At 39.4% G+C, this 19,018-nt stretch overlaps 1 protein-coding gene and 1 pseudogene across 4 annotated transcripts in view; one reads left to right on the top strand and one right to left on the bottom strand.

Annotated features, from left to right (window-relative positions):
- SORCS1 (sortilin related VPS10 domain containing receptor 1) overlaps positions 1-19,018 on the top strand; it is a 536,703-nt gene that overhangs the window by 419,206 nt on the left and 98,479 nt on the right. For all 4 annotated transcript variants that reach the window (XM_077125968.1, XM_077125969.1, XM_077125970.1 and 1 more), the window contains exons 10-15: positions 2,394-2,540; positions 12,997-13,099; positions 13,367-13,443; positions 15,201-15,292; positions 16,730-16,837; positions 18,322-18,439. In XM_077125968.1, coding sequence (XP_076982083.1) covers positions 2,394-2,540; positions 12,997-13,099; positions 13,367-13,443; positions 15,201-15,292; positions 16,730-16,837; positions 18,322-18,439 — 645 coding nt within the window. The remainder of the gene's footprint in view (positions 1-2,393; positions 2,541-12,996; positions 13,100-13,366; positions 13,444-15,200; positions 15,293-16,729; positions 16,838-18,321; positions 18,440-19,018) is intronic.
- Positions 8,273-10,010, bottom strand: LOC143653216 (actin-histidine N-methyltransferase pseudogene; annotated as a pseudogene).

Here is a 19,018-nt window from a genome sequence, read left to right as displayed (position 1 = left end):
CACAAAGTACCTTTCGCTGCAAGAGGAAAATAAGCAGATCTCCTCCAGCTATAAGCTCTGTTGTCACCCATTCCCTCTAATTTGCCAAGTTTTTATCCCTCAAGGCTAAGATGCCAGAGATGAATTACAAAGCACAGCTCCCTTCTCAAGTGGCATTTGATAATGCCAGGCAGTTGGGGGCCAATAAAGTCACCACTTCTGGAAATCAAATGAACCCGCTCCTAAACATGTATTATCCTTCACTGACAGCCTTGCCAAAAGAGAGGGCAGGAAGGAAAATAGGCAGTGAAACTACCTGAATAGGTAACATTTTTATTCTTCCTGCACGTATTGTAAATGAGAGGGTGAATAACTAAGATAGAGTCATTTGTCTTTTCTGTATATGGTACACCTTCATTTTTGCAGACTTGTTGGAGGGAAGGACAGTATTACATAGTGAGAATTTTGATTTATAAAATTTAACTTTTAAAGGACTGGCAGTTGAATCGTATTTATTAATGTAACAGCTTCTCAAACATATGCAAAACCAATAAAGGTTCCCTGGTGAGAAGCCCTTATGGAGCTGCTAAGTGAATAACTAAATATTATTTGTAACAAACACACCAGGGTTGGGAGCTGGAGTGTTCCTGACATTTACGCCCTCCACATTTCTTGATGATCAGCAGTGTACAAGAAACTGATCTGGCTGTTGCTAATTGCCCAAAATGTGGCTTGTTTTCCTAAGTAGTTCAGGTATTCCTCCCAGCAACTCATTTATACCATTTAGTTGGTTAACAAACTTGCCGTTCCAAAGAAGTACAAAGTTGGCCCAACTCTAAATGATCCCAGATGCCAAATCAGCAGGTACGAACTAATGAGGTCTAACTGTGCTAACAGCAAAAGCAGAATGTACGTATTTTGTCGATCAAAACCCAGCCTCTTCGAATTGGCAAATATGAGAGCTGGTTGAAAGAAAACTGGAACTAAGACAGATTTCCAGAGTGGGCTCCCCTCTCTCTGTGACCTTGAGCACTATATTTTGTCTGTATCTCAGTTTCTCATCCAGGGAGAACACCTATTATGCAGGTCTGTAGTAAACATTGGAGGTTTTGTTTATAAGCTGCTGGGCACAGTGCACGGTACATGATGAACGCTAAAAACATGGCAGCTGTGATTTTACTCTTCTCCTTAAGAATTTTCATATTATGAAATAAAAGGCCTGGGTTAAGTTACACAGGTTCAAATACGCTTGACAGCTTGTTTCTTTCATTATGGGCACTCCAGAAAGCCACTTCATCTAAGTCTCCATGTCCTCATCCCAAGTATGACCCTAATGATAACTCTCTTGATTATCATGATGGAATGAATTATATTTGCTCCTGGCATGCGATGTTCAACATATTTCATTCCCTTTCCTTACTGCCCCCCAATTTTCCTGGGTTGTAATAATTGCAAACAGGTTCAAATATTCATGAAAGTGTTTGATAAACTAAAACAGCTGAAAAATGTAATTCCCTGTTACTAACTTGTTATAACACAATTTTAACAACTTACTAATTGTTACCTCTTTCCTAATGTAGAGAATAGCAGAAGTGATCCTATTTTCAGAGTAAATAACTAAGAAGGACTGTTTATGGTAGGGACAAAGAGGTTCTGGAGAGGGAGTGGGGATTACTTGACAGTGGAGGGAAACTGCTGCTTCTTTCAGTTTAAAACCTGTTCTCTTATGTTCAGTATATTTTGGTGGCTTAATGGAGTTGTCTTTTACAGAAAAAAATATGCAGTAATAATTGGATGAGATGTTTTGACTGATCTCTTTCATTTGCAGATAGCTCAATAATTTAGATAGTCATTTAAAGCACAGGCTGTGTGCTTTAATAGATTTCTGGGTTAAAATCCCAGGTCTGTCACTTACTATCTGTGTGAACTTGAGTGGCATTGGGCAATTCACTTAACCTGAATGAGCCTCAGTTTCCTCATGAGTGAAATAGAATAAGTGATCCAAGAGGACTGTTAAAAGGATTAAATGAGATAAGGTATGTAAGACCTGGGCACTCTCTTAACATTGTAAAAGGAGCTCCCATTTATTTAGCATTTATTATGCAACAAAACAGAAAGTACCAGAGTTTATCTGGTGGCAACTACAGGTTATTACCAGCCTGCGTTAGGGAAAATAAGAAGTCTCTATCAAACTTGTTTTATGACCTTCATATCCTAAGGGGCACAAATTTATTGCTTCCTATGCACAGCCCCAATAGTCTTATACCTAAGCATTTCCTCCTATGCTTACGTCCTCACCTTCTTTTTCTCCATAAGTGTTCTCAGCTGAATTTCACAGCTTGTTTTTTTTAATGGTAAACAAATATGTCTCTTCTCAAATTGATGTATTTTTCAGCCATGTCAATTTTTCCCAGGTAGCAGGGATAAAGGGAATGTTCTTGGCTAACAAGAAGATTGACAACCAAGTGAAGACTTTCATCACGTATAACAAAGGCAGAGACTGGCATTTGTTGCAGGCACCAGACACGGATCTGAGAGGGGAGCCTGTGCACTGCGTGCTGGTGAGTTTCATATTGGAGCAGAATGCCCCATGCAGCAGAGGGTGGGAATGGATGTTAAACAAGAGGATGAAGGTAGTTTGGGGGCTTTTTGCTTGGTTGATGCACAAAAGGAGATTGGGAAGGATGTGAAGGCAGAGCATATAGAAAAGAATCTCAACACTTCCTTTTGGGACGGGACAAGGAGATAAAATAACATGAGTTAGTTTCTTGCTCAGTTCCAGTTCTGATGAGGACCTCAAGTGGTATTTTGGGGGAAAATATGATAGCTTTCATATACAATATAGATGTATCCCAATACCCTCACTTTCCCTATGAATAACCTGTTGCACACCTAGTGATACAAAGATTCAGCTGTAAAACTGGTAAACTGAATTCAGAATAGTATAGGTACATTTTCTGGTGGAGATGTTTAATCTCATTTTCAGAGGAGTGCATGACAAAAAAAACTAAAATTGGCACTGAGCTAAGTCTTTATGGATATACTTTATAATAACCTTCATTAATTTATGTGTCATTTTATAAAGCTAGGGTCAGCAAGCCATGGCCTGTGGGGTAAATCTGGCCCACCTCCTGTTTTTCTAAATAAATTCTATTGAAACATAGCAATGTTTATTCATTTGCGTATTGTCTATGACTACTTTCACAGTACATCAGCAAAGTTGAGTAGTCATGACAGAGGCTGTATAGTCTACAGAGCTTAATATATTTATTATCTGTATTAACTAGAGCTTTACAGAAAAAAATTGCTGATCCCCTCTCTAAAGTATGGCTTTCTTTTAGCTGTCTGACCTTTGTGCAAAAAGTAAATCAGTAGAAATTTGTTCATTCATTTGACCATGCGATTGCATCCAAAAGAACTAACAAAGGAGGTCCTTGCTTTTAGGGAACTTCAGTCTATTTGAGGAGATTCAATTAATAAATGAAAAATTTATAGCTGCATCCTATTTGTCTTTGTAGCTCTTGTGCCTGCCCCATTACATACACACAGATAGATATGGGGTGAATGGAGATGGATGGAACAAATATATTGACGGCGAGACAAAGTATGATTGAATAACTATTTCTTTAAAACAATTCAGAAGTTGTACTTAAATTCAGAGAATGGAGAGACTAGTATATAAACCTGGAAGGCAGACCTCCTATTTTAATAAGAAGGATTTGGTATATAAATGTATGCATACATATAAATATGTGCATGCATATATGCATATATCATATACACATGTATATGTATTTATACCTGTATATATATATCATATACATAGATACATGTATTTATACATGTGTATATGTGTGTGTGTGTGTTCAGGCTGTTCGTATATTTCCAACTTTGATGTTATCCACACTCAGCTTACTTCCCTCCATTCTATGAATTCTGAGCATTCATTTTGCAGGTGCAGCTCACACAACTGTAGGCAGGTCATCCTACTACTCAAGAAAATGCCAGCAGCCATAGCTTGACCTTATTAGTTGCAGAGGATATAGCAGTTGTCAGTGTATATCAGGGAAGCAGTCTAAAATTCAGCCTCCCACTCAGTTTCCATTCGAATTACTGGCAGCTTATGGGGTGGGGGGAACTAATTGTTACAGTAAATGCATAGGCCAGTGATAGAGTAAGTAGATGTAGTTAGCTTTTTTATTGAATACTTATTTTATACAAGATACAATACAGTGAGTAGCATTTGAAAAAGCAGGGCTCCCTTCCTAGTTTAGCTACTCCAGGTTGGAACATCATGAATGTAGCCAAAGATTCACAGGGTATGCCAGTTCTTGGTGTGGTCCTTGGATCTCACATGCATTTTGGACATTAAGTTCCTAAAAGAGTGAATTAATCATGGGCGCTCTGGCATAATAAATGGACCATTAGAAATGACTCTTCCACAAAATACTTAGCAAGGAGTTCCTTGCTCCACCCTCAACCCTGTGTCGAGAAGTGTTATTGGTGTACCTACAAAACAGTATCATCTTCCTTTCCCATCTTCACTGGGACCAATCTAATCCAAGCCACCATCGATTCTCTCCTGCCCTTTGGTGATAGGCTCCTAACTGGTGATTCTGCCTCTACTCCACCTATCTTCTGACAGTCCATTCTCTACACAACAGCCAGTGTGACCTTGCTTTTTTTTTTTTTTTATCAACTTTATTGAGATAAATTTACAAACCTAAAAGGTACCCATTTCAAGAGTACAGTTTGATAAATTCTGACAAATATATATATATATATATATCTACATAACATCTACCACGGTCAAGATAGAACATTTCCATCAGCCTAAAAAATTTTCTTGGGCTCCCTTGCAATCACTACCCATAGCATCAGCCCTAGACATCCTCTGATTTGCTTTCCATAACAATAGATTAGATTTTTCCTTTCTAAAATGTTATAAAGATGTAATCAACTTGAGTTTTTAAAAACTCAGATCAAATCCCTCCCTTACTTTAATCTTCTAATGGCTTTCTAGATCAGGTAGAATAAAATTCAAATTCTTTACACAGCTTTAAAACTTCACGTTATCTGTCCCCTATCTGCTTTTCCCGCCTGGTCTCTTATGTTTTCCACATCCTCCCTAACACATAACCCACGCCAGGAAGAAGGGAGGACTCATCTATTCCTCAGGGCTATTGCATTTTCCATTATTTCTCTTGAAATATTCTCCCCCTAGTCTAGATTTCTCTTGGCATTCAGCTTCTTGCTTGATTACCTCATTGTCTGTGATGGTTTCCTTGACCGTCCTTTGTAGTTGTCCTTGTCCCAACTCTTTTTTTTTTTGCGTCATGACCCATATCACTATCTGAAATTAGCACATGCATTTGCTGACTTTCTTATCCATCTTCTCTTGTTAGAGCTCCATGAACATAGGGGCTGTGGCTATCTTTTTTTGGCACCTTATGGCCAACTCCAAGAATCATGTCTGTTACATGGTAGGTGCTCAAAGCACATGTTGTTGTGGGTGTTGTGTGTGTTTGGAGCAGGCATTCCATTGACCAGTGTTGTTTTGACTTTCACATTTGGACTTGAGTAGAGCCTTTCCTTCCCATTCACAGTCATACTAAAGGATTTGTTGTAATATCCCCCTTTTGAAGCTCATGGGCTCAGTTTGACTTTGAAGTTAACAAAATTAGAAGGCTCATTGAGATTGAGGAAATAGGAATTTACGGGCTTTAAATGTATGGTACCCAGGAATCTTCAATCCTTCCTCTCTCATTAACCCTGTTTGTTGCTTAATGTAGTTTCAGTCTGAGCTTTAGAAAACAGACAGCAGGTTGAGAAGGGGAAAATGACATGGAGCAATGGGGAGGAAAGACCAAAATCACTTTATAAAATTCTGCCAAAGGTACAAAATAGGAAAGAAAATCTCTGAGCTATAGAACCAGGTTGTTAAAAACTTTCTGTAGGCTTGGGAGCTAGTGGCAGAGAGGAGATAAAAAGTGATTTTAGATTGTGAGTGCTTGGAAAGTGACAGTGTCACTGAAAGCACAGCCTAGTGATTAGAAAAGAGATTTTCCAGCAGGGCTGTTACAAATGTGGTACAAGTTCAGAATTACAGCCCCAAATGGAATGTTCCTGGTAAAGCGTATTCTATAGAAATAAGACATCCAGAGTCATTTGGGGCTGTATTTTTAGAACTTTTAGACTGATTGCCCACAGGACTTAGCTGGTATCTTTTTTTCCCTGAAGACTACATTGTACAATTAGGTGGGGTATTAAAGGTCAGAGGCCACTTGCTTCCAAAGCTTCAAGATTGGGCTTCTAAGAGCCAAGCTTGTGACAAATTCTTAGGAGCCCAGGGAAAGCACAGTGTTTCATGGAGAAAGGCCCCAACATCTTTAGAGATTCATTTGGCACTTTCTAACAGAGCTAAGTGGCCTGGTGCCCCAGGAGATTCTTGACTCTGCTGCTACCTCCCTTGCACTGGCTGTGACTCAATGTGTTTATGTTAGATTGGAGGGGGGATGAATTCTCCATACCCAGCCCATTGATCCAGGAGCCTCCCACTCCTCTAACATTGACTGTTACAATGGAAAAGCTGATGGATCTGTAACTCTGATTCAGTTAAATACAGCAGAAATAGAGTGGGGGTGGGGTTGCTGGTGATACTATTTGAAAACTTAGTTGCTATCTTGTTATTTATGAAAATCCTGATCTGACATTTCAGTACAATATTCACATTAGGATCCTTTGGGATAAAAAGATGTTGTGAAGATGAGCTCTGAAGGCTTTTGATACAGGTGTTGGGAGTGGGGAGAGGTATGTGAAGCTGGATAACCCCCAAATAATCTGGCCATTTTTTTAAGTTGATTAACTTCAAAGATGAGGACTTGCCTTCTTCCCCATTGGCCATCCACAGTGTTAGGAACTCAGATGCTAGTTAATGAACAAATTAAACTTTATAGACGTTTATCGAGGACTTGCAATGACCAAAGGATTTTGATGGATAAAATAAGAGTTAAAAGAACAAAGCAGGAGAAAGACACTTGGGTTTTTAAAGTCCATTGATGGATTTCAGGGCATGGTAACCTCCTTGAAATTGAACACAAAACTGGCCTTTATATGCTTTCTCTTAGGAGAGGGTCCTTAATTTGCATCCTGTTCTCGAATGTTGTACCTGACTCTGAAAAGATTGAAGATTAAGGATCTAGCATCCATAGAATTGATCCATCACTACTGTGCCATGCTCTGTGACTCTGCATGACCAAGGACAAAAAAGGCAGCTTCAAAACATGTGTTGGTCCCTCCATTCTTCAGTCAGCTGTTAGGTTATTAGTGGTTTCAGCGTTTAGTCCTGTATCATCTTTTTGCAATCATGTTTTCCTTTTCATAAGGGTTTTTCATCAAATGTGTAGCTTTTGGTCTCTAGCTGGTTGTGAAAACCGGAAACGCCAGGGAGCTGCCTCACTTTGAACACCACCACGTAAAGCCATGGGTCACTTGTTTGTTTCCAGACTTTGCATTATCAATGGTGGAAATCAAATGCACCACTTTAAAATTAGAACCCACATTTAAAATTAGGAGGTTGATGCTTTGTTCTACTTTGATTCAAAGAAAGGGCAAGTTCTTAATATAGTAAAATGAAACACAAAAATGTGAACTAATCTTTTTAAATCACTAAGTGTATGTGTCTATATACATATACTTATATAATTAGGATTATTATTAATATTTAAGACTATTAAAATTAAGGTTGCCACCTTACCTTGCTTTTGGTATTAGGGTGTTATTTTTAAAGGAAGAAACTAAAAATAAACATGTTATCCAGACCCTAAAGTTTCTTAACCCAACCCCATTTTCTGCTATGCAGCTTGCCCATCTTAAAGCTGACTTTACAGAGTACTGCCATCTACTTTTGTTGGCAGGAGGCAGAGCAAGCTTTAATTCTGGTCATCAAAATGACAGGCCAAAAAAGCGCAGCTCACAAAGGAACTGAATTCTTCTGCAGAAGAAATAACAGTTGCCCACAATGGGTCTGCAAAATCTTCCAAAGGCACCTCTTCCCCTGTTGGTGATGGTGTTGAACGTGTGAGTTTTGCCTAGAAGCAAGATGGCAATCTTTTATTGAAAAGGGACATTCGAATTTTTAAATAACTTAAATGATTTTTATATGAGGTAGCAAAAACATGTCTTCCCTTCTACAGAAAGAAAAATGTTGACAAGGAAACATAGCAATGTAAATGGAATGTTCATAAACTTTTCCAAAACGGAATTTCCCAACAGAACAGGCTTCATCTCAGAGCTACTCCTTAACTTCATCAGTGCTATCTGAAGAAGATTCTTTGGCATCTCTGATCACACTTTTGCTTTCTTCCTGTTTTAAGTTTTGTTTTTCTGACCTGGTCCTGCTGGTGGCAGAGCATTCACCATTGACAAGCCCATTTTCTGTGGCCTTGGCTTGAAGTGCTGAGGCCTCCTGCACACCTGCCTCCTCCTCCAGGTTTCTCAGGACATAGGGGAGCCTCAAGTCTGCCCCACTGCTCCCCATCAGCCCAAAGTTACTTTCCTTATATTTGGAAAGGGTGGCTTTTTCCTCTGTTTGTGGAAGTATTCCCAGCTGACAGCCATACTCTTGACTGCTTTTTCCAAAATCTCCTTTTTCACCTAAGCACAAATTGATGGCCGTGGTTGCATGAACTAAAAGGTCATGGTTTTTCAAGAAGGAGTTGTCTTCCTTAATAGTCATTTTATGTATTTTTAAAAGAAGCAATGCTTTATTTTCAAGAAATGTCCAACATTTGATTTCATTGTCCCAGCTAACTGGAAATTCAGTTACCCAAGGTGAACATTCTATCCATAGCATTTTCTCCCAGCTAATGTTCTTTCAGTTCTTCTTCAGTCATGCAAAAGACTTAGAGAAAAGCCAGGAGTTGGACAGAGATGGCTGGCTCCGTAAAATGCAATGCAAAAACACTCGAAGTTGGGATGCCAGCAGAAGCCAAGACCTTATCCTCCATGGTGTAGAGCTTGTCGCTTTTACTCACTCCAAGCTTTGTTTTCACTCTGTCATGTGAATTATTGTTAAAGAAAAACCCATTGTGGATCACAAACTCTGCATTTGACCGGGTGCCAAAAAAATGTAAATCTGCTCACCAGCCCTAAAGTCCTGCATAGCTACATGCTCACAGGGTGTTGCCACTGGTGACCAGTCTGTTGGTGTGATGACACATGTCCCATAAAGGAATCAGCACCAGTGTCACGCAGGAACTGTCCTCTCTGAGAATTTTGTTTTGTGACTTCACAACAGAAGAGACAGCCCACGTATAATTCTCATAAGTGAAAAAATGCTTCACGGGCAGTTTATTGGCATGAGGGGGGATCTGGAGAACATTATAGATAGAGGCATATTGTCGAGCCATGTTTTTTATATTGGCTGAAGATATCACGTATAGCTTGTGTTGATTGAAAATACTGAGCTTCATCTTCTTCAAAGTAGAGAGGAGTATCGTATCCACTGGAGATTCAGTGGAGATTCAGCCTGGATGTAGGGCTGATGGAAAGGGTTAGGACTGGCTTGCTCACACAGCAGATGAAAAGCCAGTGTAGTATTTCCCGTGACATGAAGAATTTGGTCTTAAAAATATAAGGGCCCCAACTCTGAATTTTTAGCAGATTCAACAATAATTTTCATGGAACCCATTAATATAATTATTCTGCCTTGATATCTCTTATTCTCAAACCAAAGCCCTCTTCTTTGAAGTTAACCATTTTAAAACCCTCATCAGAAGCTCCATTTTCAGAGGCCCATTTCCTTAGATCAGGAAAACAATCTCTTTTTGCTTTTTTCATATTTTTTCAATTAGAGACTGGGTCTGCACATACTCTTCCCATTCTTTTCCTGGGCCAAGCACAGGATTACAGCATTTCTACAAGAATTCAGTAGTGAAGTTCAAGATGTCCTTTGGGGTCATGGTTGCCATAACACCAGTACCTGATTTCTGAGTTTTTATTTTACTCTTGTTACCCATTTTCTGACTCATGAATGCCTTACCCTGACATTTCCTGCCTCCTCCTCCTTGCGCGCAGTGGTGGCACCTCACTCTGGCTGGACCCCACCATCTGCTTCAACCAAGCCCCAGGTGGCAGCAGCTTGAGAAGACCCCCCTTTGTCTTAATGGGGAAAAAGTAAAGGAAATTGAGAAGTACCTTTGGGACAGGCTATGCACAAATTCCTTTGAGTTGGACATAACTCTGGAAAGATCAAAGCAATGGCTATGACTATTAGTACATGATGGGTGCCGAGTGCATATTCCCACGCGGGAGGAGAGAAAATAGGAACAAGGAAGGAAGAGGCCTACAAATTGCCCTGCACCTGGCAAAATGTCTACAAGAATGAGAGGAGTCTTGTGTACTTTAGGAGCTTAGGGTAGTTTGATAGCCATCATAACAAACCGCTCTTAATTTTTGGTGACTTGTCCTTGATAAAACTGGTCGGGTAAGAAAGATTAAGTTTAAAAAGTGAAGATGAGTCACTTAGCATTGTATTTCTTCAAACGTATGTGTAGACTACATAACTTCCTTGTAGAAATGAAAGAGAGGAAAAAATACCCGGAATATTTTCCTTGTACCAGCTGGGGGCAATCCAGTACTACGAATGTGAGAGCAGAGAGAAAAGTGCACCAAAAAGATCATGCCTAATGTTGCTGCTACTGCATGAACTGGTGTCTTTGATTTTCAAATTAATCCATCTCAGGCCTCTGAAAGCCATGGCAACAGAGCAGTGTTGCAACAGCCAATTGAAAACGTCCTCTTTCCTTTTTAAGGGCAACTGCTCCATATCAGATAATCCTTGGGTAGCGTCTGAGCTTCGAAATCTTCCAGAAGGCTGGGTGATAAAGTCTGTGTCAAGCAGCCGGCTCAGTTTGGCGAGCTGGCGTTCCCTTGGCCCAGGGTGTCCTGCTCCACTGGGGGTGCAGAAGGTCTTCCAATAAGCCCCGATGTCTGTGGGTAACTCCCAGGCGGTGATGCACATCTTGAGAATGCCACGGGGGTGCTCACATCATCATTCTGATTATGCTGTTTATAACTGAGCATACCTACTTCCGGCATTAGCCTGAGCTGAATAGTAAAGTAGGTCTTTCATGTCCTAACAAAAAAATGTTACTTGATATTGCAAACACCAATTGACTCTTTCTTTTAGATTCTATGCTAGGTCCCACAAAATATGGGGAAAAAAAAAAGAGTGCCCTTGTTCTCTTTCTTTCTAACAGTGTACCTCTTAGGGGAGATAAAACTGCATATGTCTGGAATAGATAATGCAGGATTGTGAATGGTAAAATGAATTGCGGTAGATCAGAGAAGGGGTGTTTTGATAGCCTAAAGCTGTCAGGAAAACTTGCATAAAGAAATTGGTTTGGAGCCTCTTTTGTATCTGTCTCAGTGTCAGATATCAATGCCCTGGGACTCTGCAACCTAAAACAACACCTGCTCTAGTCTTCCTCTCAGACAAAAGGAAATCCCGTGTTTGGGTATGACTGCTTTCCTTATAGGAGCAGTTTTGCTTGCTCTTCTAAGACGTTATAATGTTGAAATTCCTTTTTGGAAGGATTACATGAAATTTTCATGCCAAACCAAGAGTTTATTACTGTTGTTATTCCAGGAGAGTTTTATTCTCTATGTTGGCAGTGAGAAAAAGACCCTATTGTGATGCACTGTTTTATTTTACCAGTATTTTGGCTGCTTTCATACCCGAGTTTCATTTTTAGTTTGTCATTTACTCTATCCCATATAAATTTAATCATCGCATCTCTGTAGTGCTCTGAATATCTGCTGGCTGAGACTTACAGAGCAGAATAAAAGTAATAACAGAGATACATTGGTGATTCCAAACACCCCAGTCGATAAGATTAGAAAGTAATCTTCCTGAGAGATGAAAAGAACTGTGGTTTCAAACACAAACTTATATTTTTTGACAGCTCAGAACAAGAGCTATTTTAAACGAAATTTGTATACGTATATGTATTTCTTGTTTTGAAAACCATTGCTGTCTTAATCAGAGAATTTGATCAACCTTTTCTAGCACAGTTAACTGAATCCCTTAAATTTTTAAGGGGTTTTAAATTGTTATTACTAGTGCATTTTGTCTATAATTATGGCTTTTTATATTGAATAATACTGATACTAATAATATCCTGGTACAGACACTATATTGATTCTTAGGTGGATGTTAGGACAGTTTTATAGGTCATACAAGTTCCTCTATACATGTGAGACCAAGATCTCAAAATGCAGAGTGACTCGGAAATGCCACCTGACCTCTTCAAAGCCCTCCCAGCCTTGCCCAACCTTCTCTCCTCGCCTTCTCTCCCATTTCTTCTCCTTGGGCTTACTTGGCTATAAACTCTACTGCTCAGCTCTTCTTCTGCTTCTTTTTTTTTGCCTTTGGCTCATCATATTCCCCAGGTCTGAAATGTCCTTTATCCTTCCAAACATATCATCTACAGTTTATATTTTATCCATTTTTGGCTCCGATATCATTTTCTCCTTGAAGTCTTCCTTCCCTGACCCAAAGTTGGACATAGTCTCTTCACCCTTGCATATCTCCTCATATTTTCTGACATTGGTCTTATAACTATTAAAATATTTTCCCTGTATGATAATCAATATAAATACCCTGTATCCTCTACTTAGATTGTAAGCTCTTTAATGGCAGACACCACATTTTAGTCAGTGTAATTCTTCCATAAGCTACATGCAGCATGTTATATATAATACTAAATGATTGTTGAATGACTGAATGACTGTTAAGTTAGTAAACTGGACCTAAAATGAATGTGTTCTCTCCTTTACCAACCTTGTGGCTGTCTTACGCTTATCAGAAACTAAATATGGAATGGAAGATGGGTGGGCGATGGGTAGATTGATGGATGAATGGATGAGATGGAATAGGTGCATGGATGAATGGGAAGCTCTGAACCTGAGATTTTTAGATTACGTTTTTTTTACTTTCATTTCTCCTCTTCTTAGCCCTATTGCTCACTACACCTTCACCTTAAGGTTTCTGAGAATCCCTACACATCGGGAATCATTGCCAGTAGAGATACAGCTCCTAGCATCATAGTGGCTTCAGGTAAGAAATTTGCCTGGTTTGCTTGCTGCTCAAAACGGTGTTTATTTCAAGAAGTTAGATATCTGTGCTTAGAACTTAATGAGCAAGCTAAAAGATATTTTTGAGAGATACCTAAACCATTGACCCTGAAGCAAATATGCTGAAAGCCCCTGCTTAGATATAATGTTTTCTTTCTAAATCCTTCTCAGGCAATGCAGACTGCCAGTGTATTCGACTGTTAGCTTTTACAGAAAGTTCTCTTCACTAATGGTGATGTGTTACTTTTAGGTAATATAGGTTCGGAATTGTCAGAAAATGACATCAGCATGTTTGTTTCTTCGGATGCAGGGAACACGTGGAGGCAGGTAAGAAAGGACCAGGCCAAATCACTGCAGTTTAAATAGCAGGAAAATTGTCCACCTTGGTTCAGTTCTGGGATATTATTCAGCAATACATCACATAAATATGAAAGCCTGCAGATGTGTTTAATTTCCTGCCCATGAAAATCTTAAACAGGTCTCCGAATTTAGCAAATATCTATGCAATTTTATTTTTTAAAATAATGATTTTCCATATTCAGAGCCTATATGTAAGAAAGTTTGGTAGTGATAGTTAAATCAAATGAGGTCTGACTGCATTTTACCCAAAAAGAAAACCAGAAGCCTAATGGGGTTATACAGGGCACGTAAAACCTAAGGGTCGATTGTATATGTCATGCTGTGTTGCCTCCATAGGTTCCCCATGCCTTGAAGTCAGAATACAGGGCAATGCAGTGCTATAGGATCAGCCACTCCCCAGGTGGTGTTCGGAGATGTTTAAATCTCATGTGCAAAAGACGGAGTAATAACCATCAGGGTACATAAGTTAGAGAAAGAGGAAATGGAATCACTTTAAAACCAATATGTTTAGCCTAAATGCCTCCTGTCTTTCTTCTGAATGAAAACTATAGACACATGGTTTATAAACAGGCATTTAATGAGGTTTAGCAATGATAACAAGATATGCACCTAATGCATAGTTGCATTGCTTCAATAAATATGTTTTAATAACCCTCTGACATTTAATTATCATACAATAACTAGCATCATAAATTGAAATCTAATGCACAGGTAATCACATTTAGCAATGAGAGCACTCTACTTAAAATTTTAGATAGAGACTTTCTGAGTTGTGGTCCAGTTGTCACTCCCTGGCTTCAGACCCTTTGTAAATCCCATTGGAATTTTCATGTTTTGAGGGAAGCAGGGCAGGGAAGAAATTTGTTCAAGAAACCAGACCCTAGAGGTATGTAGGAATATTGACTATTCTAAGGAAGCTTGCGCTGGAGAATAGGTAGCCAGAGCCCCTTTTCCTCTTGCCAACATCACAAACAAGGTAAAGCAGCTGACCATCTGTACCGCTATAATTCTGGGGTTCTTCTTGGGTATACAAAGTAAACAAAGGAAAAATATTATCTCTGTAGTGTTCCTCCAGACAAGACTATCCCAGCAGTGTGACTGAAAAATTTTATGGAGCGGATTTAGAGATGGATTTCAAACTTTCTTCAATAATAATTGGAAACTGCGAGATAATTAGATCAGTTGCCTTATGGATGGTCTAAGCAAGTCACCACATTTCTCTCAACCTTAGTTTTCTCATCTGTTAAAAGTGAGAGTTTTGGAATACATTGCCTCTAGGTTTCCTTCCACCTAAAAGTATATGACAGTTACCCTCGGAAATGAGAACCACTAGAACTTGCCTTTAAAAGAAGGGGATATAAACAAGAATTTACAGGTATCATTTAAAAAGATGTCTTTTGTGGCATACCTAAAATCATTTTGTATAATACTAGTGGTACATTTGGGAAGCATTGTTCTTTTTTTTTTTAATTTTTATTTATTTATTTATTTTGCATGGGCAGGAACTGGGAACTGAACCTGGGTCTCAGGCATGGCAGGTGAGAACTCTGCCATTGAGCCACCATGGCCCACCCAGCATTGCTCTTTAATTGTATTTTCCCAAGGGATTAGGGTAACCTATTTCTATCATGGGAGGGATTTTTCTCTTCATATGCAGAAGAAGTCTCTGAAATCTGGATGTGCATCTTTGTGTGTCTGTTTGTGTGTATGATTTCCTCCTCCAGATCTTTGAAGAAGAGCACAGTGTTTTGTACCTGGATCAAGGTGGAGTCCTAATTGCTATGAAACACACGTCTCTCCCAATTCGACATCTCTGGTAATGGTGCCTGCTGCCTTTAGATTTGCATCCAGTGGTTCTGCACTGCTAGGACTGATCTAGGTGTCAGGCTATCAGCAGACAGATTGTGACTGTGTTTATAGCAAAATGTCAGGGTCTACTAGAACATAATTTATACCTTCACTCTATTATAATATGATTATCGCCTACAATTTCACGAAAGAAAAGAGAAAGAGAGATAGAAACAGAGCAGTGGGGGCAGATATAGACGGAGAGAAAGAAAGAAGGAAAGAAGGATGGAAGAAAAGGATGGAGAAAAGAGAGAGGGGAGGAGGAGGGAGGGAAGGAAAGAGAGAAGAAAGGAAAGCAAATTAAAAGCTCTGCCCCTAGGAGAAGAATAGCATTATGGTTTTCAAATATGACAATTCCCTCCTCACTGCCATTTTCTTCCAGCAAAATCACAGCTAAAATGATATTCATTCTTAGTATAGTCTCAGAGTAGCTAAACTTCTTACAGGCACTTTTCCCATGTAACATCTCCTGGAATTTAATATTTGCAATCATTAGGTGGTTTCTGTATAGAGAAGAACAGTTCATGACATTTCTGCTCGCAATGCTTTGCTCTGGATCCTGCTTCCTTAACTTCCTCTTTTGGATGACGTTCTGAACTCTCTGTGTGGGTCTTTCATGGATAGACAGTGAGGCCTGACTTACAGAGGAGTTTCCAGTAGGCTCCTTTATCTGTGTTTTTGGAAGTGGGGCTTTCTACATGCTAGTTTCTTCAAAGTCAGAAGCCTGGTCATTCCTCCATTGTCAGTTACCTTGGTGACAATGGAAAAGTTGCTGATAGAGCATCATGACTTCAGTTGGGAAAGTGGAATGCAGCGGAAAAAGACACATGGATGTCGCTTGGGAAAAGGCATTTAAGGAAAAAGGCAGAGTTATGTAACATAAGAATTATAAACATCTCTCCTCTTGCTTTCAAGAGCTAGTCCTCTAACCATTTATTCAATGATGTCAAACAAGATTTATAACAATGTAAGAAGGCTGCTGTTTAGGGGTCAGTCCCTTAGATATCAGTTTGTGGAAGTCCATCTAAGTAAATCTCCCAAAGCTATTGCTCTTTAGATCAATGGTCTTGCTGTTAGATTGCAATGGCATTTTAGAGAAGGTCACAATGAAATTTGAGATCAAATAATTGTCCATATTTTAAAAATTCTATCAAAGGCTTATTATTATGTCCACTTCATTCAGCTACCCCTTTATTGATGCTTTAACACCTCTGGGTACCAAATCATTTGGCTAACTGTATTTTTATCTCCTGATGTAATTAAGAGCATATGTTCATATGAAAGGCTTACTTTGACGATGCTCCAGCTGGTTGTAAATTGTATTTTCTCCCGTTAGATGTGTCTTTCCTTTGAAAGGATGTTTTTTCCTTTGAAATGCAATGACTGTTATTTTTTCTGTCATTAGGTTGAGTTTTGATGAAGGGAGATCTTGGAGCAAATATAGTTTCACAGCTGTTCCACTTTTTGTGGATGGGGTTCTGGGTGAGCCTGGGGAAGAGACTCTAATCATGACGTAAGTGGAAATCTGTGCCATCTTCTAGTCTTAATACATGACAGTGAATCCAGAAAGATGTTTTATAGCTATCCATTTGATTTGCTGCTATTAGATTTGAGCTCATTATCAACATCAGTGCATCTGACTGCCAGGTTCCCCAGCAAGGAGGGAAAATGTGGGCAGTCATTTTTGTGGCTCTTTGTTAGTTATTGGGAGACCCATACTGAGGGGTTGGCTGCAGTATAATGGCGGCCCCCTTTTCTTCCTCTACTAAATGTGCTTAGGGAAATTAGAAGTGATTATATTTATATAAAATAAAGCTATACATTTAAAACCTTAATAATAAATCCCCTGGACGTATAAAAAATCCCTGGCATTTAAGAATGATTTCACTTTACGGCAGAACGCAGAGCGTGATCAGAAATGCACGAAGGATTTCCTTGTTCCCTAGATCTTTACCGAACCCAATTGTGAGGCTTATTAGGAAAGCCACGAGAACAATCTATCTTTGTGAAATTGCATGTGCACTCACTCTTATCTGGAAAGTGATGATCATTAATTTGTGAAAGACTTAATGAATGATTTAGCTGCCAATGAGTTTTAGAACATGGCCCCTGTATTTGAAAAATGAAACTGATTTTTTTCCTTGCCCTAGAAAATTGGACATGGAAAACAGAGAGGGTAGATTTTAAAGTAGTAGATCCTGTCATTAATGGAAACATCAACAGTATAGTCAATAGTTGGTAATTTTCTGTTCTATCCACTCCCTGTTTTTTTAAATGGTAGAAAACAATGGCTACCATCATCATAACAAAAACTTAATTTTCCTAATTGCTGCACTTTTGCCTGTGGTAAGCAGAGCTACATTAGTAATTTATTTTAAAATTTGGCTTTATCCAGTTATTATAATTACAAAACACAGGTTAAAAAAAAAGAGCTGACTGAAAGGGGTTCTTTGTGTCTTTTATCCATGCCTATGATTCAAACATCTCATTAAGGACTTGAGTTTTTCTGAATAAAGAGAATAGAAAGTGCAGTGTAGGAAATGACTAAAACTACCTGGCACTGCTGCCTGCTTCCCCTCGGAACTAATGGGAAAGGAAAATAGCATGGTACTCTTGCACATTATCAATAGAACCCAGAAGTAGAATATTGGACCACAAAGAACACACCACTTTGTATTTTTTTCTTTATCATTCTTACTGTTCAATATGTAGAAATGACCTCCCGAGTCAAATAGCTTGGATTCTGGGTCTCCCAGCTATCAGCGACTTGGTGTTGGCTTGTGTAGGGTAACAAAATTCGTGGGGCCTCAAGTCCTCCATCGATGAAGTGGAGGCAGTAAGAGCACCCATCCCTATCAGTGTGTCTTGAGAGTTAACCAGTGTGATCCAAGTCACAAGCCTAGCTTTGCACTGCACTCACAATAACAAGTGTTAGCTGTTGTCAGTACTGTTGGTATGCCATTACTGTGATTATTTTTGTCATTGTGGGTTCTGTAGAGTGTTTGGACACTTCAGCCATCGCTCGGAATGGCAGCTGGTCAAGGTGGACTACAAGTCCATTTTCGATAGACGGTGCGTCGAGGACGACTATAGACCCTGGCAGCTGCATAGCCAGGTAGGTGGGGAAGAGTTGGGGTCGAGCTGTGGGTAGGAGGCACAGGGTTTGTCTGGGTGAAAGCAGTCATAAACGTGTCGGAACTGAGGTTTTCTCCACAAGCTTCCTTACGTGTTTTGTGTTTCACAGGAGTGAAGCAACTTAACATTTATAGCTTGTTTGTGAAGTAGTTTCTGTTTTTATTGTGCTAGGATATAATGAGATAACATTCAAATGTGTTTGGCTTAGACTTACAACTCAAGATGAAATACCAACTCAGCACTGATATCCAAACATAATTGATCTGAGCATGTCATATGGTGGGAGGGGGACATGGGTGAGAAAGGAACCTTTGGTTTTATCCAGCAGTGTAAAGAGAGATGTAAAATAGCAAAACTATGCTGGCTGAGCAGTGCGAAAGAAATCCTTTCTCCCCACCAATGTGATTCCCTGACATCATGTAGCACTTCCTGCCTCCTTCTGAGGTACTCATCGAACAAGGATACTGAACTATTAAGTAGGAAACTGTCCTTCGCTCTGGCCTTTCTGCTGTTTGGCTCAAATCAAAATACTTGGCTGAAAGTGTCTCTCCTTTGTTTT

The sequence above is a fragment of the Tamandua tetradactyla genome, chromosome 13, assembly GCF_023851605.1.
Source record: "Tamandua tetradactyla isolate mTamTet1 chromosome 13, mTamTet1.pri, whole genome shotgun sequence".
Taxonomy (NCBI): domain Eukaryota; kingdom Metazoa; phylum Chordata; class Mammalia; order Pilosa; family Myrmecophagidae; genus Tamandua; species Tamandua tetradactyla.
Note: the sequence above shows the minus strand (reverse complement) of the source record. Positions and strands in the feature narration are given on the sequence as shown.